Source organism: Mus caroli, chromosome 2, assembly GCF_900094665.2.
Source record: "Mus caroli chromosome 2, CAROLI_EIJ_v1.1, whole genome shotgun sequence".
Classification (NCBI taxonomy): Eukaryota; Metazoa; Chordata; class Mammalia; order Rodentia; family Muridae; genus Mus; species Mus caroli.
The window spans coordinates 23312551-23338143 of NC_034571.1; the positions used below are offsets into that span (position 1 = coordinate 23312551).

The following is a 25593-nucleotide window of genomic DNA, read 5'->3' on the forward strand; positions in this document are numbered from 1 at the left end:
ACACCTCTAGCATGTAAGATGCACCTCAGTGGCCCACACCACACGTGGCTCAGGCTCTGCAAAGGGGCAGGCACTGCTCAGTGTAGGCCTAGAACGAGGGAAAGAGGCCAGCCAATCACAGACCTGGCTCTCTAGAGCATGGCACACAGCTCCCTGTGACTAAACCTGCAAGTCTTCTGCAAGAGGCAAAAACAGCCCCGCAGTCAGGCAGCCCTGGTGCCCCCAAGAGTGTCTTTCCTTCAGCCCTGAAGACCAGCAGGGACTTCAGCCACAGGGTACTTAGAGCTGGCTCCTATCTCACCTGATCCCCTCCCCCGGGCTTTTACTGTAGTGACACATCTCACACCAGCGTGCCAAAATGGGGAAAGCTACATTCTAGCAAAGCCAAATTTTAAAAAAGTCCCTTGCAGCCACCTTGATGAAAACAATTCTACCATGAGGCAGAAAGGGATGAAGGGGTCATGAGGAAAATAAGGGGGTGTTCCTGTTGTCTGCCTCATACACTGGACCTACCCAGACATGTGTTAGCATGTGCACACATACACACACATCAGGCCGGAGCCCAGCTTCTAAAAGTGCCTACTTTGAGTGTGCACTTAGACTCCTCCCAACCCTTAGATCCTGAACTAACAAGTCAATATGGGGTTGGGCTACAGCCCCCAGAGCACGATCCATAAAATTAACAGTGGCGACTGCTCAATAGCACCGGTGACAGGTGACGAGGCTCCTTCTATGCTTTATGGCTGGGTGGCTAGCAATCACCTTCTGTGGGACAGCTGGCCTCCGTTTTCTTTTGTTTTCTGAGACAGCATTTCTCTGTGTAGCCCGACCTTTCCTGGAAGTCACTTCCTAGACCAGGCTGGCCTTGAACTCAGAGACTACCTGTCTCTGGTTCTGTCAAGGCACACACCGCCACCTGGCTGAGAGTCTGGCTTTTAGCAGCACAGTGCCCTTTGACATTGTGTGAAAATCCCTTTGGAGTCCACAGCAAGCAAGTCCACATAGATCAAGTAGGCAGGGCCTAAAGCTACCTCTACACATAAGAGGACCTCCATAACTACTGTGCCCTGTTTCCCAGCAGGGTCTGTGCAGAAGGAGCAGGGCACAGCCAGCACTGAAGAGACCTTATGCCTCACAGGAGTTCTTTTTCCCTCACAGGGGCCACTTTCAAAGGGAGGTGAGAAACATCAGGAGGACCCACACAAGTGGGAAAAAGGGTTTGCCCACCAACCCTCATAACCCAAGATGGCTGTTAGGGAACTAAGAAATGCTCATAGAACATTCTGGGTCCCCAAGCCAGGTGTAGTGGGACACCTGTAATACCAAAACTCAGGAAACTGAGATAGCTACAAATTCAAGACGAGCCTAAGTTACAGAACCAGACTCTATTTTAAAAAGTTAAAAACATGTATTTTATGTGTGTTTTGCTTGCATGTATGTATATGAACCACATGCACGCACTGCTCACAGGCTAGAAGAGCGTCGGATCCCCTGGAACTGGAGCTATAGATGGTTGTGAGCCACCATTCAGGTGCTGAGAACCAAGCTCAGGTCCCATGCAAGAGTAACAAGTGCTCTTAACCACTTCAGCCATCGTTCAGCCCCTCAGATTCAGTTAAAAGCAGCAACAATAACATAAAAAAAAAAAAAAAAAAAAAAAACGAAATACCAAAAACCAAAATAAAAATGTTCAGGTGCTGAAAAACTTCCTAATCTTTACCTTTGTCACCAAAAGCAAAGCCCTTTGATAACTTCCGCCAACAAAATCCTGGTGTTCTATACAGCACCTGGTCCTTGGCAGACCACCACATGTACATACAAGTATTCACACACCCTGGGTGGGACTCTGTGGATTGCTCACACTTGCACTGAAGGCTCCACAAGAACACTCTGGTCTCCCCTTAAGACAGCTTTTCTCTAAGAGTCGCTGTCATTGTGAACCAACCCAGCCCTGCTTTAACATCTCGGTAGACCGGTCACCCACCAGCCTCACTAGGGTACACCAACCCCAAACGGACAGACGGTGATACTCTGTAGGACAGCTGGGCATGGGTTTCTACAGCCACAGAGGCCACTGCCTGCTTCCCACCTTCCCGTCCCAGCCTGCACCCTGCCCGTCTACTTATGTATCCTGGAATCCACTCTACCATTAGCAGGATCTCACACAGGTGAAGTGGGCTGTGGAAGCAAGGCGCCTCAGAGGCCTGCCTGCTGGGGATGCTTTGGAGACCTGCATCGTTGTCCCGGTGTGCCCAGACTATATCTAAGGGCCTCCACACCCACAGCATAATGCAGCTATTAATCACACTTACACCCAGCCCTGGCTTACCTGGAGCTTCCTGGCCATGGCCACCACTTCGTGGTCTGGAGGGTTGTACTTATAACAATTCGAGAACATTAACCGGATATCAGCAGCGAAGCCCTGTGCGTCTGGGTACTCTCGGCTATCCATCTTCCTCTGTAACAAGCAGCAAGGTGTGAGCAGACCATGTAGGGGGTAGACTTAGATCCTCAGAACATCCCATGGCAACCAAGCCAACTGCCAGTCAGGCATCTGGCAATTAGCTTAGGGTTCTCAGAGGAGGGAGCCAGCCCTCGGGAAGGAGTAAGAGATTCAACAAGAAGCATCTGGGCTTCAAGGACAGAGCCACTGAATGGACGAAAGATTGGGAGATAAGGTTCACTCCAACCCCATCCTCATTTAGTTTTCAGTTCCACATGGCACGGCGTGTGTCGCAGAAGGTTCTGGTGCTGGGAGCTCTAGGGGAATTTCAATCCCAGTCTTGGGAGGCCCACTCAGCTTACAGAAGGCAGCTTTTCCTGGGAGGAATCCAGGAGCTCTTACCAACCTGCTGCTTATGTTTTGGGCCCAGAGGCAGCTCTGAGCTTGTGCAGGGGTGGAGGGCAGGGCAGTACAGGTCTGTGAAGCCAATGCTGACAATCACAGGAACCACCCTGAATGAAGCAAAGCCCCTCAAACTCTACTGAAAACTAGCCCAAGCAGTCCCAGGAGCTGCAGGTTGGGCAAGGTCACACAGGCACACAAAGCTGGGCAGGGCAGACCGGTGGGGACTGGGCTGGCATATTTTAAGCTGCTTATAAGGGTGTGGGGTTCCTGTCTTGTGTGGGGAGCAGGAAGAGTCAGAGATCTGGGGGCTAAGCATCCATCCCAACCCCTGATTGGATATGTGTTCCTACACAGTGGAGGGATCTCAGGTAACAGGCCTGGCTGGCTCTTGTGCCCAAAGACACTCATGTCTCAGCAGATGGCTGCTTGGAGAAATGCCTCCTGGAACTGGTGTGATATGGACCTGGACAACTCCTGGAACTAGCATGATACATGCCGGGACAATCCCCCCTTAAGCTTTATCATTAAAAGCTATACTCTACTGGGTGCTGGAAAGATGGTCAAGTGTTTAAGGGCGATTGTTACTCTTGCAGAAGAGCTAGGTTCAGTTCCCATCACCCACATGGCCATTATCTACAACTCCAGCTGCCGGGTATCCAACACCTCAGTGGGTACCAGACATGCACATGGTGCACATACACACATGCAGGCAAATACTCGTACACACAGATCTAAAACAAAAATGACATCCATAGCATAGTCAGTACTTCCCCTTTACTGTATAGCCTTTATTAGTCTTTCAGTCTTTAGTCTCGGACTCTTCTGCTAAAGTCTTTTCACAGACTGTGTCACCTGCGTAAGCACATAGCCTCTGTTAAGCCTGAACAAAGCAGATGGCGGCTTCCCAGTGAACTGAACTCCCAAAGGTGCCTCATCTTGGACAAATGAGAGGGCAACCAAACGGAATTATTCTGTCCCAGTACAGCCAAAACACTGGAGCCCCCAGCAAAGTTCCAGAACTCCACACAACTACACAGCAGTGGCCAGGCAGAGTAAACCAAGGCCTCCAGCAGCTCTGGGACAACGTGGTTCCTTCCCAGGGCCCTTTTCCTCACTCCAGCCCTGCTGGACAGACCCAGTTGCTTACTTCATTTTTTACTCAAACGAACACAGGCATAAACACTTTTTTAGGTGGCTAGGCCTACCTGTCCCCGATACTCACTACTATCTAGGACAAAAGGCTTCAACTGGGAGATTCTGCTTCAGGCACCATGATTCTTCAGCTGAAGCCACTGCCTTTGAAAGGATGCCTGGATGAAATAACCAACTACCTGGGAGTCAGCAGAGATTCCTTTAGGAAGAGCCAAGCCCAACTGTATTATCATCTCCCAGGGTCTTCTCACAAACTCAAGCCCACCTTTACACCCGCCAAGCCCTGACCTGGCTGAACACCACAAAAACCAGAAGACACAGACCCCAGGAAATGCCGGTGTGGGGATGGCACAGCTGAGCTTGTGGCCTCTGTTCTTTGTCCATCTCTCTATATATACTTCCCTATCTACGTGAAGGCCAAGATCAAAGATGGCCACTCTGCTGGCCACCAGACTCCCCATCTCTGCTGTGATGTGTACCTACACATCAGGGGTTCGAGACAGGGCCTCTCTATGTAGCCGTGAATGTCCTGGAACTTGTTTTGCACACCAGGCTGTAAATCTCAAACTTACAGAGATCTACCTGCTTCTGCATTAGTCTCTGAAGCAGACACCATTAAGAACCCCCTTCTGGTGATACGGAACTGGGGGACAGAAAGAACTAAACTACAGCTTTATGTTCCACCAGGATAAATGACAATGGAGGTGCAGACTCAGAAACTAACAGGTCCTGGTCCCCGAGGTCCAGTGTGGGTAGGGACAAGAGGCACCAGCAGAAGAGGACCATCAGGAGGTCACAGAGTGCAGCTCAGCCAAGCAGGGCTACCAGGGCCATAAGGAGCCGACTGACTCTGACATGGGCACAGCCCACTTACTTTGACCGTGCTGAGGTCCATGGGGTGCTTGATGATGTCATGGTAGTCATGCAGCTCCAGCGCCTCCGCGTCCACTGGCTTATAAAAGGGCCACGCATAGGCAGCATGCTTCTTGGACAGCATCTCCCGGAGGATGCTGTCACAGTGCCGCAGGTGCTCAGACAGTTTTCCCTTTTTACCCGCGTGCTGTGGGACCTCACCATCTTCCAGGTCCTTCTTGGGAGGTTTGATGGGGCGGCCCCCGCTCTCCCTTCGGGCCACTACCTTGGCTTGCTTAGGCTCTGAAAGTGGCGGGGGAGACTCACTCCGGCTGGCAGTGATGGCGGATGTTGTGGGTGTGGTTGTGTCTGCTTTCCGCTTCACGCCCTTTTTCTGTGACAACAAAGTACCAGTGAGCTCCAGCAACAAGGAATTGCACAGGGAGATGTGTCACACGACTGCTACACCTCCAGAGTGCAGACTGCCTGCCAGGTGCCAAGCTAGCGACCACATGCAGGGTCTTGTTTCCTTCTCAGCTGTCCCCACAGTACAGAAGACACTGAGGCTCAGAGGGGCCAGGCCCAGGGCCCAAGGTCACACAGCTGGCCGTGGTGAGGCTCGGACTCTCCCTGTCAGCCCTGAGGATTCAGCCAACCAGGTGGGTGAGCGTGCCACTGACCTGAGCAGCATGAGGAGCTACAGGGAATTCACCCAACATCTAAGAAACACCATAGACTGGTGCCAGGGACAAGAACTCCCTGCTTTAAAGGCCAAGAAGAAAGTGCCAGACCAGACCCTGAGCAGGTGCTTCAAGAACAGACACAAATCGAGCAGAAGGAAGGGAGGCAGGAGGAGCATTCCAGGCTAGATGGGTGGGGGCAGCCTGACCAGGAGACATGAAGCAGCCACAGCAGTTAGAAGCCAAGAGACTCCAAGGGCTATAGGCATAAACGGATCAGGACTCTATCTGGAAGGCACAGGCAGTGCAGAGGGCCCAGAAGGTGTCACAGCCTTCCACGGGTGCACGTGGAGCTGGCTGCTCATAGCTGACACACACAGAGTCTCTGCCAAGGGACCTGAGGGGGTAAGGGGTCTCTGCCACAGCCTGAAGAGCCCAAACAATAGGTATTGCCACTGAATTAGGACCAGGACTCGGTATATACTGAGACCTGCTCAGCGGGTTCCTCTGATTGCTTGGCCACAAAAACTCACAGGCCAGATGACAGCAACAGAACCTGCCATGGACAGCCCCCTAGTTACTTCCCCAGCCAAGCTGCCACCCTCAGGCTGACAGGGGCACAAGCTGGCCATCCAAAAACATTTGATGGACACCTACAGGATGGCAAGCACCAAGCACGAGCTGCATAGGACCTGGGGTGGGAGGGTAAACTCGATGTGGCAAACAGCCTGGCCAGGCGCCACCGGGAAGTGCAGGCAGTGAAGGCCACAGGGGGAGGGAAGGCAACGGAGGTGGCATTTTACCTTGGGAGAGCCATTTAACCCCTGAGCGCCCGTTTCCTCATCTGTAAGAGGGGGGACTACTGCCTGCCCCAGAGGGTCGCTGTGAGGATCAAATTGAAGAAGATAATACACATGAGTGCCTGCTGCGGGCCCTACTCAAAGTGGAGACTCAATAGGCCTGGCCAACCCCACACCTTACAGAGAGTCTCCACTCCACCTATGCCCAAGTAGGGCCTGGCCAGAGCAGGACAGTGTCCACTGTGGAAACGCCCAGCTAATGAGGGACAACTGTGCAGGCCCCTACGAATCCAGGCTAGTGTCACTGGCCATCACCCCCTTAGAGATGACCAGAGATATCTGACCCGTCTTGCTCTCACTATAGCCCACACCTTCTCCACCTTCCCCAACCAGGCCAAAGAAGCTGGGGTGCAAGTCCAGCTCGGCCAGCACCAGCCATGTGACCTCCACCCCTGAGCCTCGGTCTTCTTGTCTGTGTGGAAAACCTTTCCAAACAGCTGTACCTGGAGAGGCAGCAGAGCTCCCACCTGCCCCAGAAACTTTAGGGGGCTTGGACCCCCAAATGACTTCCTCACTAGATAGCCATGCAGGCCTCAGGGAAGCTCACCTTGACTACAGGCGGTGTGGGAGGGACCACAGGGACGATGGGTGTCGCAGGAGGAGGTGGTGCAGCGGGTGGGGGGACTGGAACTGACGTGACGTTTGCAGTGATGGTTGGTACAGGGGTGGCGGCAATGACGGGTGTCTGGGATACGGTGGGGGGCATGTTCTGGAAGGGGGTTGCTGGGGAGACCGAAGACACAGCTGCCACTTGTTGTGAACCTTCAAGGCAAGGACAGGGAGCTCAATTCAGTAGGCTCTGTATTTCCAGAAGCATCTAAGATCATGCCATCCAGCCACAGCACCACGGCCTTCTGGGATGGACCAAGACACCCTAGGCTAGAAGAGTCTCTCTACCTAGCCTTGGGGTAGGACTTGGCCCTGCTGCCTGGACAATGTTCACTGGGTTAACCAGCTCTGGGTCTACAGTTGACTAACTGACGACCCAGGATTCAGCCTTCCTCACACCTAGCTCCCTTTCAGCCACACCCTGCCCAGTCAGTGATTCTATCTGACACACCTCTAATCAATACCCATTCTCAGACATGGCTGGACTCCCAGATGGGCCCAGCGCACTACATAAGGATCACCTTGACTCTCCAGCCGAGAGAGCAACTACTCTAAACCAGGCAGCAAGCAAAGCCACGCCAATGCTAAGGTCAATAAAAATAGGTGTAAAATGTGGGGGGACAGATGGGACATGTGACAGCAGCTACAGAAATGTCCTCTCTGGCCCAGGCAGGCCACCTCTCTGACACAGCTAAGGATCCACCACCAGCCAAGCTCATATGACACCTGTCCTACCTGTCAGGCAACAGTAAAAACTTAAGAGGGATCAAAGGAGTCCCAGCAACCCCTCCACTCACAGCCTCAGCAGGGAATGCCTGTGCTCCCTCCCTCCCTTCCGGCCTTCTTTTACCTGCATTTTGGGCTCCTGCAGCTGGCTTCCGGCCTTTGCCCTTTGGAGCAGGGGGCAATAGTTCAACTTCCTCCTGAGGCATCTGGGCCACTTTCTGCAGAAAGATTTTCTCTAAGGCCTGGGCCATTAGCACTATATCATCTGTGGGCTGAAGACAGAGAACCCAGGTCACTCGCTGGGAAAGGAGTTGTGCACTTGCAAAAAACAACATTGTAGGTTATAGTTCAAGAGAGCACTAAATGTGTTAAGAGACTTGTCATGGAGGAAGGACAAGATTATTTTTCAATGTGGAAAATCTGAGAAGAATGCAAAGTATAAAAACAGTCTTTACGCCCGGCGTGGTGGCGCACGCCTTTAATCCCAGCACTCGGGAGGCAGAGGCAGGCGGATTTCTGAGTTCGAGGCCAGCTTGGTCTACAAAGTGAGTTCCAGGACAGCCAGGGCTATACAGAGAAACCCTGTCTCGAAAAACCAAAACAAAAAAACAACAACAAAACAGCCTTCACCCAGAAGAGAAAAGAAGTTTCCACAGCTCGACACCAATACCTTTCCTGCATTCACGAAGCTAAGAAACCAAATCCCCAATTCAGGTCACCTGTGACCCTGGCCATCCATTCCAACACTGACCACTCTGCAGAAGTCCCAAGTCACAGTGTTCTGTGTAACAGCTTGGGTGGCTGCCCACAGGTCACAGCCTACTTGACTGCCTCTCCTCCTGATGGCAGGCTGGACCCCTACATTTGCACTTTCAGGGTTCCTAAAGTTGGGGACCCAGGACAGAGCCTGTGAGCTGTCGGGGTCCTCTGGAAGCTGTCCAGTTTCCACTGACCTCCAGCAGACCATTAAAATGGCACAGGAACTCACTGGCCACAAGAATACCAGAGTTTACCTACTGTGAGCCTGAGAACCCTGGCAGAGGGCCTGGGCTCACAGGGCACCATAGTCATGCCATGGACCTGAGCCACCCACCCTCCCACCCCCGAGCTGAAATTGTTCCCTCAAGCAGCTTTGGAGCCCCACGACTTGTGTCTCACCTTATTATAAATATAACAGTTTGTAAACATGGTGTTGAAGTCCTGCATACACTCACTGGCACTCCAATAATAATTATTTTCTAGTCTCTTCTTGATAGTCCCCATGTCCATTGGGTTTTTTATTATTTTATGATAATCCTAGGAAAGAGATGTTCAGAAGTGTTACTCATATAGCCAATGTTATTCTCACACTTCCCAAGAACAGCAAAGTCCTCCCACAACAGGCCCCTCCCAGGGGCCTGAGAGCAGGAGGGCCATGTGGTCTGAGGAGACTCTTGACCAGTCCTCTTTGGCAAACTCTTGCCAAACCTGTCCCCACAGGTTTCTCTAGCTGGGGCAGAGCCTGAGCGGCCCCCAAGCAGAGAGAGCCAAACTCCCTCTGATTCTAAACCTACAGGTGTCCAGGGATCAAGGTGTATAGAAGCAAAGGTATAAAGTTCCTGTACAGGGCTTCTCATTACAGCTGTTCAGGTATGTCCTTTTGTATTCAGATAAATCTGAGTGTGCACTGAAGGGACCATCATCTGGAAGATGCTGAACACCAGGCATTTGACTGTAAGTAAGCACAGCAAGTGGCCAGAGGCAAAGACCCTAGTGCATGAAATAAAGACTTGAGTGGCCCTCTGCCCCAGGCCCCAACATCCTCCAGACCAGTGGTTCTCAATCTTCCTAATGCTGTGACCCTTTTAATACAGTGCCTCATATCGTGGTGACCCCTCCCCCTCCAACCATAAAATCATTTTCCTTGCTACCTCAAAGCTAAAATTTTGCTATTATGAACCATAGTGTAAATATCTGTATTTTCTGGTAACCCCTGTAAAAGGGTTGTTTGCCCCCACAAAAAAGGGTTGCAACCCACAGGCTGAGACCCGCTGCTCTAGCCCCTTCCTTGTATTCTTTCACCATGGAGGCTGTAGGTTCTCCCCATTTCTTGTACTAGGGGCAACCACCTTGCCAGGCCACTGGCTTCTGAGGCACGGGCAGCCCCTGCTCTATCTCAGTCACCACCTTTGGGCAGGAGTGGGCTAAGGGCACTCACAGGCAGGTTCAGCTTGATTGCATCCACAGGCTGGTAGAAAGGCCAGGCAAACTGATGTTTCCAGAGTGTCTTCACCACCACATTCTGCATGTACTGCAGTTGGTTAGTCTTTCGGCCGGGCTTGCTGGGGTTGGAGACCTCAGGTGGGGGAGGGTTCACAGGGCCCGGGACTGCCGGGATCCCCGTGGGGGCAGCCGCTGTAGTGGACATCCTCTGGCAGCTTAGTCACTTGCTGTCACAGCAGCAGCTCAAAGAGGCGCTCCTCGTGGAGGCTTGGCATCCCATTTCTGGGCCCAATCAGGCACCTGCAGGAGAAAGCAGAGAAGCTATCTATCACTTAGAGCCTCCGCCTGAGCAAGGACACAGCCTTCCCTACCACCTTGATGTGTAGCTGTGGCATTCCTCAGAGCCACCCTAGCCATGGCTCTTCTACCTGGGAAAAATGCAAGCATGAGTCACCAGCTCCCAGAAAACGGGGTGGGGAGAATACGGAAGACCAAGTCACTTTCAGCTCCCAGCCACCCTGAGTGACTGAGACTGGCTCAATTCTACCAGACCCTCAACTACTTGGCTGTGGCAATGTTTTGAACAATTCAGGGTTAGAGGACAACATGTATCCAACAGCTTAGCTAAGAGATGAGCAACAATTGAAGTTTGCAGACTTAAATGTAGCACAGAGTTGGGGCCCTGAGCGGGGCATGGCATAAGGTTCTAATGTAACCAGGAGAACCAGCTGGGGTTTGTGATGGTGGCTGGCTGTGACATGCCTGTCCCTCATCCAATCAGAATGGTGATAGAGGGTGAACCCAACCTGTGGTCCGCTTCTATATCCCACCTGTGTATTCAGTCCCTGAACGTGGTACATTCTGCCACGTCATAATCCCCTAGTCTAGATGTCAGAAATGCTGACCGCATACGAAGCTGTTCATGACAGTTCTGCAAATCCCTGAGAAGCCAGGACCATCAGAAACAAAAGGGTTATGTGCAATCTTGGTAGCATGCAGGGGGTCTCTGCTCCACAGAGGTCTGCTAGAGCTCTCCCAGCGCACCTCCACTGCATGGTGTCCCTGCTGCTCAGCACCAATGCCGGGGCACCACACAGCACAAACTCTACAATGAGGGTGTTGTAAAAGTAGAGGCAGCATGAAGTAAGATTACTGTGTACTTTGTGGGAAGGACACGCCGTCAGGGGGTACATTACTCCAACACACAAATCCTTTGCAGTCTGTGGGAAGTAGCAGAAACCCCCAAGTAAATGTGTGTGCTGTTGACATAGGCACAACCACAGCCTAAGACTCGTGGAGGAATGGCAAAGCCATACCCACTCCTTCAGAAAGGAATATGGAAGTCTTCTTCTCGTCCATGTGTGCAGAAAACGTCTCCCCTCAGATACTTAAGTCACTCTCTTACAGCAACTAAACCTATCTCCTCCACCCAGCGGTACACCATAAACCCTGCCTCCACGTTGAACTGTTTGCAACCACCCCACCTGCCTGTTCAACTGTAACAAACATGCTGACCTTCCAGGGTGCTACAGCTTCTCCCTCAAAGAGCCCAGCCCACCTGACTTCCAGCTATTTTCTTATCTCCCTGTCCTTTCTTCACTCCCTTGATGCCCTCAGTCAGATCTGTCCCTAGGACAGTTGCAAGAGCTTAGCAGCTATCCGCCAAGAAGGAAGCTGGCACTGTGTGTACACTATGGACCCACTTCCACTGGTGAAGGCTTAGCACGAGCTCCACACTGCATGTGGGGCCTTGTGCCTATCTGTGAGCCTGGTGTCTTCCAGACTCTCCTATGTGCTTCTGTTTATCACACAGCATTGGTTCAAAAGGACACCCAGAGGTGAGATGTCCAGTCTACTCCAGGACCAGCGGTTCTCGGATCACTTGAGGGATCCTTTAAAGTCTCACCACAAAGACTGTAAATGCTGCAATCTGAAGCTCTTTTGGAGAAGGCTGGGCACTAAACATGTGGTGTCATATACTCTCAGCAGGTTCCACTCCCTCCACCATAGCTCAGGGTACATCAGACATGTGTCAGCAGTCAAGCCACTCTTACTACCTACCCTGTATCCAGAAAGTGCTTCTGAGCATCTGGGGTGCCAGTTGTATCTGCTCTGAGACTCTCCAGGGATCCTCGGTACCCACAGTGTACCACTTCACAGGCCCTAGAATCACCACACCTAGCACACACAGCCCCAGGGGGAAAGCAGCCCTCCAACCAGTGCCAACAGCCATGAAACTATGTCCTCCCTCCCCTGGAAGACCAAAGGTTACCGGCATAAGCCCGGGTTGTCCACCCACCAGGATGTCAATTCTCCCTCCACACTTCTCACTGGGATTATCAGACTGTCAGGCCCTACACAAAGGAGGTAAGCCTGTTAAAATGGATCAAGTCACTTGTAGGTTAAAAACTCTCCTAACTCCACACTAACCAGCGGAGCCTGAGGTGACAGGGCCCTGGAACGTGTAGCTGCTGTAGCCCCATTAGCCTTCATTAGGCTCATGTGCTCTCAAGGCCTCCTTGGAACTTACTGAAACCTAAACAGCGTGAGGTTGCAGGGTGGATGTTGTAATTCATTCTTGCTACCTGAAAGCTTCATGGTGTGTCCTTTTATCTCCCATGGGGCTGTCAGCCTGGAGTTAAGCACTCGGGGCTCAGGCAGCACAAGCTGGCCATGGCCAGTGTAGAACTGGAAGCTGATGCTCTCATATAATTTATGAGATTCCTAGGAACAAAGGCTGGTCCTGCTACTGTGTAGGTCTGGGGAGCTGGGACATGAGAATGAATCTGACCTGGGGGACCCATCACACTGAAAGGGCTCTGAGGTTGCAGAAAGGCCTCCTCTGAGGAAGGCAGATGGTCACAGTCCTCTCCATACCCAGGTCCTGGAACCCACCTCCTGAAAATGCCCTAATGCCTGGGATAGAAACAAGCAGGGTGACAGGGTGTGGTTCAGGGACCGTGAGAGAGCCCAGATGCCTAGTTCCCAGGACCACCAGAGACAGAGGCTAAGAGATAAGATCCCAACCATTAGGGACCTAAGCTCCCTGGCATAGGTGGACATCTGACTCAGTCCCATCCCTAGGGACTAAGTCAGATGTCCATATACTCCCCTTCAGAGCACACTCAGTCTGGCATGCTTAGGCTGCAGGGTCTACTGTAAACCTGGCCTGACCTTCCCCCATCAATGCCTAGCAACCCTCAACCAACCAGACAGCAGAGCTGAGTGAACCAGACACCAGAACCTGAGAAGGAGAGTCATGGACTTCCTTGAAAGCCTAAGCAGCTTGCTTGCTCAAGCTCTCTCCCACTCTCCCCTCTCCTCAACCCCTCTCTCTGGATGTTTTTTTTTTTTTTTTCTCCCAAAACATGGCTTCTCTGTGTAGTCTACAACTGGCTCTGTAAGCCAGGCCGACCTCATACTCAGACTCTGCCTACCAAATACTGGGATTAAAGGTGTGGTAAAGGCCACCACCCCGAAGAGAAGCGGCCTTCTGACCCCCTGGTGGACCCAAGCTGCTCATCAGGGTGAAGGCTTGGGGAGCAGCCAAGGCTTCTAAAAAGTACAGCAGAGGCAGACAGACCATGAGGGGCCTGCTGCAGGCACAGTCCACACACACACCAGAGCACTCAAATATGTAGACTCCCAACAATACAAGAAGGAGCTTCAGTGGAACCCTAAAAGCCCAGTCTCTAAGGCTGGCAGGGAGGGGAGTCGTGGCAACTAGAAATGCCAGCCGGCCGACCATGTCTGGGGCCTTCTATCTCACGGATGGACATACCTCTGCAATGCTCGCAAGCATGTAGGTCAGAGGCATCCCTTCCTTCCTTTTTTGTTTTAGCTCAAGACAGTTTCACTCTACAGCTCAGGCTGGTCTGGAACTCACTAAGCTCAGGCTGGCTGATCCTGTCATCTACTTCTTGTTGGGTCACATGTTTTGACTGCTAAGCCAGTGGACACAGTACTCTATAGGGATGAGAGTCCCTCCTATGCAGATCCCTAGCCCCAGGCCTAAGGGAACACCCCAATCAAACATCACCTGTGGTTGGGAAAGGCCAACTGGTCAAGGGCCTGCTGCTAAGAGCTTTTGAATAAGGACAGTGATCTTGCAGAAGGAAGGTTGTGGTGCCCAGGGCCGACTTGTTTCATACAGAAGACCTCTGGATCCCCTCGCTTAGCCCTCCAGGCTCCATTCTGTAACTCAGGACGCAGGCTTGGGTTAAGGTGTGCTACTCAGGATTGAGCCCACAGGACTGAGCCTGCGCCGGGGACGAGTTTGCGGAAACCCTTACTGGAGAGGCGCGTGCTTCTTATCTGTTAGGAGGGGCTTGCACTGCACAGTCCATGAATCAGAGTGTCTGGAGCCTGATGGCATGATGCAAGAAGCAGAAGACAAACGGAGGTCTGGACAAATCAGTCTTCCCCACCAGCAACAGTGAGACCTAAGGACCACATCCTTCAAAAAGCTGAGGCAGGGAACAATGGCCTCAGGTAGGCTAGCTAGGACTGGAGCTAAAGAAGAATACCAAAGAGACTTTAGGGCATTTCTTTTTTTTTTTTTTTTTTTTTTTTTTTTTTCCTTTTCTTTTTTCGAGACAGGGTTTCTCTGTGTAGCCCTGGCTGTCCTGGCACTCACTTTGTAGACCAGGCTGGCCTCGAACTCAGAAATCCGCCTGCCTCTGCCTCCCGAGTGCTGGGATTAAAGGCGTGCGCCACCACACCCGGCCTTTAGGGCATTTCTAACCCACAAAAATCTCCCCTGAGCCCCACCTGCCTCCAGAAAAGGCATGAGGGGCTCCAGGGCACCTTAGGGTTGCTCTGTGGTTGAGGTACAGATAGATGGTCCTACGCATTTGGTGCCCATGGGTCTGGAAACCAGTCCTCTAGGTACCAGTCCAAAGAGGTGCACACACAGGATGGCAGAGCCTCACACAGTAAAGCAGCTAGCTGGTGGGGCATGGCATTGACCACCCAGCCCCACTGACAGCCAATGAATGCCAGACAGCTCTTCACTGCAGCAACCCCCCAGGGGCCACCCTCCTGCCTGCTGCTGATCCTGACAAAGCCGGGACACAGACGCTGCAAGCCTTCTAAGGCCTGGCCTTCAGAAGCTACAGAGTGTCACAACTACTTCAGCAGGCACGACAGAGATGGAGCCAGTAGCTCATGGGCAAAACAAGGGTTAAGCCCTCACTGAGGCCCACCTCCCTGCAGAGTCTGACTTCTCAAGGGCCCTGGAATCCCCTTACTTGGGCCTCCAGGACAGCACAAGACTCATCGACCATGGGCAAGACCTCAGGCAAGTGTGTGTGAAAGTCCATCTGAGGAGGTATTGGCCTCAAGAGGATGTGAAACCACCCAATGTGGAAACTGAGACAGACCACAGAGGCCCACAACAAATACCAGAGGAAACCTGTAGCAAGTCTCTATTGAGATTATGGAGAAACACCTGAATGCTGCAGGGGCCACCCAGAAAGTGTGGAGCCAATCCATACCTTACACTGAAGACAGCCTCCTCACCACACCAAGAAAAGGCAAGAAAGGCCTAAAGTCCACTCCCCATTCACTCTCCCTACAAACCCATGCAGGACAGAGGACAGGAAGGGAAGGCCTTAATCCTGCAGGTTTCCCAGTCTCACTGCATGGCTTCAGGCAGGCCACTCCCCAATCCCCAGGCTGAAGAATGAAAGCAGAAATCCAGCCTTTAAGTCCAAAGGACAAGTCAGCAAAGGTGAGAGGCCAAGGCTCAGGGGCCCTGGACAGACACGGAGGGCGTAGGAGGAACCTGCAATTTTATCACCATGAAAAACACCCAAAAAGCTCAATGTAACTTTAGAGCCTTCTCTTGTCAACCTACAAGCTGTGGGGCTCAGGTCTCCCCACTCTCCTCACGCCAAGCAAGCACTACTGGACAGAAGGGACATGAGGGCCAGCACCTACTACATACAACCCAGCTTCAGGCTTGACAAAGGTCAGCTCCACAGCTACTCACGCAAGCACACAGTACCTTTCCCTATGCTAACCCTGGGCCAGACCAGCCCCTGGGCAGTTGCCAGACTCTGGAAACATATTTGCCTGGGAAGCCTTTCTTGGGACCCAGGGAAGAAGCCTCTACTCTGGGCTTCAAGGCAAGCTGTGAGGGCTATCCCCCTGGGAAGGGAAGGCTGCTCTGGTCAGGTGTGTGGGAGTCAGGAAGGAGCAGGGCCATTCCACCTCCCAGAGACTCCAGAAGGTCTAAGTGGTGGAGAGGCAGGGGCCATGGTCAGGGACTTACAGCTGGGGACATCTGAGCTCTGCAAAAAGTGGCCCCGGGGCATGTTCAGGGAGGAAGCAGCACAGACAGGGTTGACATGGCTGCATGGGTCATCAGAATAGAAAGAAAGCAATATGGGGTATGCCCACATCTTAATAGGGGACTCAAAAGAGTAGGGCCTTAGCCAGCCCACATGCTGCTCCACCAGCCTCAAAATGCCTTAAAGAGGATTTCTCACTCAGGAGACAGAGGCAGAGGCAGGAGGCCAGCCTGGACTACATAGAAAGTTCCAAGACAGCTAGGGCTCTGTATAGTCAGTCTCCATCGCTACCCACAAAAAGAGGCTGTTTTTTTGTGATAAGCAAGAGCCATACTTAAGCTCACCATATCTCCATGCCTAGTCTTCTCATTCCCCTGGAGTCAACACAGAGCTGGGGAACCCTATATTGAAGGGTCCCTCCTTACACCGGGTGTCTGAGTCCCTGGAACCCTAGTAGTCCAAGTTTAGCCCCAGGTCCTTGCTGCTCTGCTCGTCCCAATACATTGGTGGGCATCCCATGAACTCCACCCCTAAGGTAGGCAAGGAGCCACTCAGATGTGGACAACAGAGACCTATTGTGGCCCAGGCAGGAGGAGCCAGAGCTAGGCTCCAACAGAACCATCTACCTAGATTCACCACTGTCCCCATGAATGCTCCACAATGCTGCAGGCTGCTGCCTCCACACTGCCATACCTACCAGCTAAGTGTCCTGGGAAGGGCCACCCTAGTGTTGGCCCTCCAAGCCTGGGGAAACAGATCTGTTAAGGCTGGGCCAGCTTCCGTGACAGACAGAGCCAACTGTTCATTACAGTGAGGCCTGGAGAAGAACATGGTTTGGAGTCTCAAGGCAGACAGGGGCCTAAATGGGGCCTCCCCGGCCACTGTGGACTCTCCTGAGTGGCACTGCCTGACCTTCACTGCTAGGGAGCCCTAGCCAGCACCCCAAGCTCACCCTGGTCATATCACACCTGCTTCTAACAGCTGCCTGGCTCTGTCTGGCAGGAGACTCAATTCTGAAAGAACACACCCCACCCCAGGAGGCGTCAGCTCTGTTGAACCCATGGCTGTCCTATGGAAAGGCACATAAGTCTCAATGGCTGCAGCTGTCACCAATCACCACACCTCTGACTTCCAACTGTCACCATAGCCCCAGGCTCTTAGGCCTTGGTGCCTCTTATCCCAGCTTCTAGAACAGCCTCGGAATCACCACAGCATAGCCACCCAGACACTTACACTCTTCTGAGGACATTTAAGCTGCCTGCAGAGGGCAGGTGGATCACGCACCTGGGACTTACAATGAGTCCCAGTACCTTTGCAGGGAGCCCCTGAAGTGGCCCAACATGCACTAAGGCTCAGGAAGCCTGATACTACTGAACAGCAGAACACTGCAGAACAAAGCTGGGCAGCAGGCCCACACAGCACCTGGATGTTGGGTCAAGGAAGAAACACTCTCCTGTTGGGCTGCATGACAAAAGGCCAACTCAAGGCCTGACTTACAGGTGTGTCAACCAAAGTCCCCTTGTCCTTTCCACCTCCTCTCTGAACATCTCCAGTGCAAGATCAGGGGCTAGGACAGGAGGGTCAATTCAACTATTCACAGCCCAGCAGCTCAACTACCATCTCTCCCATCTTCCACCCACCCAGCCAGTCAGCCAAGAGCAAGAGAAGGCCACCGCCTCGATCAGCCCTTATTCCCAAGTGTCTCCCTCATCCAACCTGGAGGCTCTGAGGAACCCCTTTCATTAGACCACACGGGAAGGCAGGCTGAGAAATGTGGTGGTCTGGAAGACCATAAGGACAAGAAACACATGATCAGGTGGTCAGAGGGCCAGGAGCCCAGGGGTACTACCCTGCCCTGTTCTCAGACCACTAAAGACAGGCTCCACGCCTTCCAAAACCAAACTGAGGCAGAGCTAAGAATGCTAAGCACCACAAGGGCACCTGCTTCCTGAGTCCTGTGGTCTGCACTGCCCTGGCTCCCGTAACCTGGGTCAGCTCTCCAGAGCTCTATTTAGTGGGTGGTCAGGGGCTGAGTGGTAACCCACCTTACCCTCAGTCTATGAGGCTGCACTATCCAGGGGAGGACATTACCTGAAGAGCTCAGTCAACTTCTCTTCTCTCTGCCATAAGCTACAGGGCAGGCATAGTAGAGACATAGTAAAGCCCAATGGCAGGAGTTGGGTGCCCAATGCAATGCAACCGCACCCAAGCAGATTAGCACAGGTAGAACTATACAAGCAGAACTCACACAATGTACTTAGGAAGCTGAGGTCAGCCCACACCTAAGACCATGCCTGTGACCCAAATGTCCCTTCCACCTGACTACAGGCCCCACCAGAATCCTCCTCTATATGCCACACACAGTGTCTGGGTATGACTTCCGGCAATGCTCAGACATGGGTCAGGAAGTCCAACTTCCAATGCCACTGGGGCTAGTAGCCCCTCCTTCTCCAGTCCTCATCTTGTTAGGATATGATAGCCTCTGTGGGGCTCTGGGCCTTATGGGGGCGGGGAGGCCCTTCCCCAAAATGTATCTCCAGGTCAAGGTCATCAGGCCATATGGAGACACAGAGACCAGAGCCAACAGTACTGAACTGCCAGAACCAGAACCTGATACACAGCATGGACCCAGATCTACTTCAACCCAGAGGCCTACCAAAGAGACTACCAACTTATGAGCACTCACAATGGGGCACTTTCCCCTGCAAGAGAACCCACCAACACTAAGACAGCTGGGTGTCCCATAGCGCAGCAGTAACCACAAATAGACGGAGAGGGTACCACATGTCAAAATGTACTGCAAACAGCAGCCCCCAGGTGCAGGGGCTAGCTCTGTGAGGATGCCACAAGCTTCAAGGCTGTCCTATGGGAAGGAATACTGCTTTCTTAACTTCATATTACCCTCAATTGTGGAGGTCTCTACTGGATCCTGTTTTCCCACTCATAGTTCCCTGTGGCTCTTCCTTCTAAGGTGAGATCTGGATAACCAGCACTTATCTGAACAGTGGGTAACACTTGTGACCTTGGGCCACCCTCCCCTGGGAAGGCTGTGACACAGTAAACCAGGAAGTGGACAAGGTAACCCTGAGAGCCCCTGGGGGCACAGCTCCAGGCTTACAGAAGCCAGAGTAGAGGAAGCCAGGCAGAGCCTTCCCTTTCAGCACTCCCCCCATTTTCACCATCTAAGGGAGGGAGGGCACTTTTACAAGCTCCATCCCTTATTCAAAGCTCATTTCCAAAACAGGATACTGCACTGTGGAAAGAAAGCAGTTACTCTTTGTGAAAGTAAACCTGGCATCTCCTAAAAGTAAAATAAATAAAGTAAATAGATATATAGGTAGGGAAGTGAATGAACTGGCACACCCCCTGGTCATCCACCCTACAAAAGCTTTTCAATGCCTTTCTCCTGAATGTGGGGCTAGGACTGGATCACCACAGATTCCTGGTGCCTTGCTAAAGCAGTGGACCCGGAGTTTATAAGCAAGGTCAGGAAGAAATTACCCCCACCTCCTGAACTGTCAAGCTTGTACCTCACCTCTCCTGATCTACAGCCAACAGTGCACATCAAGGCCTCAAACAGAACAAACAGCAAACAGGCCTCTATTTGCGAATGAGAGGCCACACTCAGGGCCACTCAAAAAAGGTCACTGGGGCTTGGGGCTTGATCCTTGGAGTCCTTCCTTTCCTGGACCCTGGAAAGCCTGTGTGAAACTCACTTCAAGCAGCACAGCAGAGATCTCAGATCTCTTCAGGGACACCCCCACCCCCACCCCCAGTAATGCACACCACTAAGAAAGTGCAAAACAAAGGGGGGGGGGACACACAACAACCAGCTTGTCCTCATGGGGTAAGGGGGACAGGACCTGAGCCCTTCAATTCCTTCACTCATTTCTCTTCCTGCACCCAGTCCCATGTTAGCCACTTTAGAACACAAGAATGACCTCAGAGACACAAACTTACACAGTTAAGAAGTAAAGAAACACCAGCTGTGCACTTATTTCAGGCAGAAAGCTCTCAATCAAAATTGCAAAAGGCAGAGCCTTAAAATTGAGCCCTAAAGTTTGAACTCACAAAAGGTATGCCCCCGCTCCCAGTGAGCCCCCTTCCCGCTCCTTACCCCCCCCTCGCCCCAGGGCAAGAAGACTGTTTATGGCTTCCTCGTTAGCCCTGCCCCCGTCGCAGCAACTGGTGGAGAGAACTTCCCCAAGCCGCCAGGATTTTTCACCGGGAATCTTCAAGAACCTTACATACGAGAGGCTTTGGGGTGCGCATTCCTCACCCAACTAGCTTGCGTGTTATACACGAAGTAAGAAAAAGATGTGCACCCCACCCCTTCCACCTCAATCCGAATCGACCTCGCCCGGATTAAGTACTCGTTCAGGCTGATTTCAAAACGTGAACTGGGTTTCCTCCTGGCCTGGCTGCAATAATCCAGTAACTCGTAAGCGCGCAAAGTCGTCTCCTGGGCCATAACTCTGCAAATGCAGCCGCCGCCCCCCAAGCCACGCCGCCGCTGCCCCACTTGCAAGGCTCGAGCGGTGTCCAGGCCCAGCCTGGCCTGCCCCGCGACGATCCGCCCTAAGTGGCGCCAGAGCGACCCTGGGCACACCGCGCGCACCTTCCCGCGCCGCGCATCCTCCGGGCAGTCCCCTTCGGAAGATGGCGGGCAGAGGAAAAGGGGAAAGGAAAAAAAAATCCCTTCCGTGAGGGAGGGCTGGCGCAGAGAGCGCGGGCTGTGCCAAGTCCAGGCTGGGCGCTCCGACCAAGGCGACGCCTCCCAGTCCGGCCCGAGGCGACCGGCAAGCCGCGGGCGCACAGCGCAAGGCGGAGGGCAGCGGAGCCCGCGCAGTCGCCGCGACTCGGGGCAGGCGGCCGCCGCGCTTTGTTGCATCGCGGCCGCGCACAAAGGCGGCGGCCCCGGGCTCCGGGCTTCGAGACGCGCGGGAGGCCTGCACCATGCGCTCCGGGCCGTGTTCTCTCAGCCAAGCCCGCCGTCGCCACCGCCACCGCCGCCGCCGCCCATAGTGTACAAGGAAACGAGAAAAAGGCGTACTTGGCCTAGGCGGCTCCAGCGCCGTCTGCTCCCGGCCCGCGCGGCCGGCTCCTCTTTGGCTCGCCGGCCCCGGCAGCATAATAGACGCGCCGGAGCTGTACAGGGCTCATGCGCTACGCCGCGGCGCCTGGCGGGAGTCGTAGTCCGCGCCCGGGCTCGCGCCAGGGCCGCCCAGGGGAGGCCGAGGCGCACGGACTACATGTCCCGGCCCCGCCGGCGCCACGCCGTGCCCCGCCCCGCGCGCCCCCGGCCGCCCGCTCGGCCGCCCTGGCCGCCAGCGGGCCCGGCCTAGGGGCGCGTGGGGGCGGGGCTGGGAGGTTGCCCGCCAGGACCCGAGGCGACGCTGGAACCCTGGCCCGCCCGCGCGCCTTCACTCCTGCGTTCTCAGCCACACGCAAGGAATAAGAACTGGTGGGCGGATTTCCAGAAGCCTAGGAAAGCGTGGGAAAGGCGGGAACGCAGTTAGCACCCTGGGGTCACTACTCGGGCACCCCGAGGCCTCCCTCAAACCCCGAATGCTCACAAGCAGGGAGGCGCGCACCGGCCCCAGCCCGTGTTTGTAAACAAACCGCGTGCCTAATTAGCCTGGCGAGGGCGCGCGCAGGGCGGTCCTTGCCAGGGAGGAGTCGCGATCAATCCCGCCCCAAAACCTTGGGGCTGGTTGAAGACCTGGGGACTCCCGGAGAGACCTGGCTGGTGGTGCTGGAAAAACGCCAATTCTTCAAAGCTAGACACCAGTAAGGGATGCTTCAGGCTGTGCCAGCCAACTTTCCCTCTCTGGAGCCTCAGTGTGTCCCTATGTGCCTATGGAAAGACAGGAACGAGATAAGTCCCGCCCTTTTTCTGCGTTTTGAAAGGGTTAGGACGGGGTCACGCTTCAGATCTTGGTTTTGGTGAAAATTACAACGGTGCCTACGTTAGTCAATTTTTATCCAGTTGTAACTTAAGGTGGGTGCGTGATAGACCCCAACAAAAACGTTACAAACAAAACAAGTTTTTCCATCAGTGCCCGCTGAACCTGCCTGCCAATGCAGGGTTCCAATTCTGCTGTGAGCTGGACCTATTCCAAGATCCCGGTGTCACTGAGTTTATTTCTGGTTGAGCAGGCACTTTGCTGCATGCAGGAAATGCACAGGTGGTTATGGTATTAAATACCAGACACACACACATGTACACACTTACACAGCGAATATGTTCTGTACCTGAAAATGAAAGAGGCTCAAGAAGGCAAAGTGACATCCTAGGTCTCAAAGGTCCCAAGCTCCAAGCCCAGGCAGGGTCCTGGGAAGAGATTTGAGGACAAGCTGGAGCCTCTCCAGGCTCTCCTTGTCGCCTCTTTGGCCTACAGCATGGGTGCTTCTCACACCCTGGGGCGAGGTGGCCACTGCAAGGAAGCCCCGCTGTTTAGTCGCAGACTGAACACAGGGTAGGAGAGCAAGACCTGGGAGGCTCTAAGTTAGAGTCCTTAAACTCTTGACCCCAGGCTCCCCAGCAAAGCCATGACTGGGAGCTTGCAGAACTGCAGTCACCTTGCAGGTTCTATTATCATTCCTGCCATCTGGGTCTCACCTTTCTGGACACACTGAGCACTCTGGCTACTAGGACAAGGGACTTGCCAGTTAACTTTTTAAATAAAACCCAGAAAACTCTGTGTGTGTGAGTGTGTGTGTAACTGTGTGTGTGTGTGTAACTGTGTACATGTGTGTAACTATGTGTGTGTAACTGTGTATGTGTATATAACTGTGTGTGTAACACTGTATGTGTGTGTAACTATAACTGTGTATAACTGTGTACATGTGTGTAACTATGCGTGTGTAACTGTGTGTGTAATTAGGTGTATGTATAACTGTGTATGTGTATGTAACTGTGTGTAACTGTGTATGTGTGTAACTGTGTGTGTAACAGTGTATGTGTAACTGTATATGTGTAACAGTGTATGTGTGTGTAACTATGTGTGTGTAACTATGTATAACTATGTGTGTATAACTGTGTATGTGTATGTAACTGTGTGTGTACCTGTGTATGTGTAACTGTGTGTGTAACTGTATGTGTGTGTGTAACTGTGTGTGTGTAAACTTGTGGCACAGAGCACATGTGGAAATTAGAGGACAGTGTGAGAGCCAGCACTCCCCTTCCACCACATGAGACATGCGTCCTGGAGATTGAACTGGGATCACCAGGCTCAGACACAAGTTCCTCTACTGCTTGAGGCATCGCTCACAGGCTTAGTGACTCACCAGTTTAAAAGACCCCTTGGGGCTGAAGAGGTGGCACTGGACTTAGGAGAACCTATTGCTCTTGCAGAGAATCTGGGTTCCATTCCCAGTACCGACCCTCTTGTGAAGTCCATGGGTACCAAGTATGCACATAGCATTATTGCATAAACAACTGGTAAAAGGAGAGCACCCACATAATGTGAAGTCAGTCTTTCAAATACATTTTTAAAGATTCTAGCATATACCTTCCAAGCCCCCACCCAAAAAGATCTGCACCCAGGCTTGATCTTGTAGGGCAATGGGCATGTGCCAGGCTTCCTGAGGCTGTCTGTCATGTCCGTGCTGGCTTCTGACCTCTCAGTGAGATGCCCCTAGGAGTTCACAAGAATCCGGGTGTCTCCAAGGCCTAGTGTCCCAGAGGCCTTAAGGGAGCACCTCTCCTGGGCCTGTCTGCGTCTGTAAGAGACTAAGCTGTGTGAGAGTGCAAAAGAGCTCATCTGAGTTTCTGAGTCCTGAGCTGGCCATTCCCAGAGCAAGTGCTGAGGCCCCTTCTTGGAGTGCATGAGCATGGGAAGGGATTCTAGGTTCCCTGGCTGTCCCCAACAACAACAAAGTTGAGCCTGAAATGTGACCACCTAATCTCACTGGCATGCTTCCTCTTCTGTCAAACCCTCCAGAAGCTGGAAAGTCAGGGCCTCCTTTTATACCCTTGACAGGCCTGGGGTGCATCGGGTCTTTTGCCTGCCTTTGCTTCTCAGTCCCATCTCTCTACCTCGTCTCACTCCTTGTAGCCTTTGTCTACCCTCTTCTGTACCTCTAAGTTCAATAGCTCATGAGACTTAGTAGGTACTTTTTTTTTTTGGTTTTTTTCGAAATAGGTTTTCTCTGTATAGCCCTGGCTGTCCTGGAACTCACTTTGTAGACCAGGCTGGCCTCGAACTCAGAAATCCGCCTGCCTCTGCCTCCCGAGTGCTGGGATTAAAGGCGTGCNCCACCACACCCGGCTAGTAGGTACTCTTAACTGTTGGAAGAGTTAATATTCATTTCTGTGCCCTAGCCTCTGCCTGCACACCTTATCCACCCTGTTCATGTCATACTCCATAGGTCCCACATGGCTTCGAAGCCAGGCTCTAGCTTCTGCTCCCTACTTCCATCAGCCTGCCCTTACATTACAGTATCTGGAGAGGAGCTGAGAGCTCCTAACAACTCGGTCATTCCTGGGCAGCTTGAGGTATGCCAGGCACTATGTGAATCTTAGAGCCGTTTTTTGGTTTGGTTTTTTTATTCTTAACATTGATTTTTTTTTTTTCCTGGCCAGGCATTGTAGTATACGCCTTTGATGTCAGCACTCAGAGGCAGAGGCAGGTAGATCTGAGTTCAAGGCCAGCCTGGTCTACAAAGAGAGTTCCAAGACAGCCAGGGCTACACAGAGAAAGCTTATCTCAAAAGAAAAAGACAGAAAGAAACCTTTGTATCTGTGTGTGGGTGTTTTGCCTGCTTCTGTATGTGCGCGCGCAGCATGCACGTGTCTGGTGCCCCGAGAACCCATAAGAGAACACGGGGTCCCCTAAACTGAAGTAGCAGATGGTCTTGAGCCAGCATGTGGGTGCTAGAGACCCAAGATCAGTCCTCTGCAAGAGCATCAAGCCTTCTTAACTGCTGAGCCTTCTCTCCAGGGCCCATTGGATCAGTTTTCTGAGGTGGTGATCATCACTGTGCCCATGTAACGGTGGAAGCAAACTGCACAGTGAGGTGACTTTGGCAGCCTGAGTTGTGGTGGGAGGGAGTGGATTTCATCTGTAAAATCCACTTGCAGTTTGACCTTGAGGAGATAAACTGTCACCAAGAGGAAACAAATGCTGCTTTCACAAAAGGGAGCCCCAAGGGAACTGAGCTGGGAACAGAGCTGTATCGCTTTCCCCTTTCCTGTCCCCAAAATAGAAAGCCATTCATACAAACCCAATACCAAAGGTCCTTTCAAACATGGAACCAAGCGGGCGTGGTGGCGCACACCTTTAATCCCAGCACTCGGGAGGCAGAGGCAGGTGGATTTCTGAGTTCGAGGCCAGCCTGGTCTACAAAGTGAGCTCCAGGACAGCCAG

The 25593-nt window shown here is 52.8% G+C and overlaps 1 protein-coding gene across 8 annotated transcripts in view; it reads right to left on the bottom strand.

The window, feature by feature from the left end:
- Brd3 (bromodomain containing 3) overlaps nt 1–25593 on the bottom strand; it is a 58402-nt gene that overhangs the window by 8890 nt on the left and 23919 nt on the right. For 2 of the 8 annotated variants that reach the window (XM_021181875.2, XM_021181859.2), the window contains exons 1-7: nt 21276–21372; nt 9925–10229; nt 8886–9023; nt 7852–7999; nt 6940–7154; nt 4875–5246; nt 2330–2458 (exon numbers count right to left, since the gene is read on the bottom strand). In XM_021181875.2, the coding sequence (XP_021037534.1) occupies nt 2330–2458; nt 4875–5246; nt 6940–7154; nt 7852–7999; nt 8886–9023; nt 9925–10134 (1212 nt within the window). In that variant the 5' untranslated portion in view covers nt 10135–10229; nt 21276–21372. Of the gene's footprint in view, nt 1–2329; nt 2459–4874; nt 5247–6939; nt 7155–7851; nt 8000–8885; nt 9024–9924; nt 10251–10357; nt 11946–11990; nt 13238–20840; nt 21093–21275; nt 21373–25593 lie in introns of those variants that run through there. The other 6 variants (XM_021181884.2, XM_029473367.1, XM_029473376.1 and 3 more) reach the window with 6 other exon arrangements.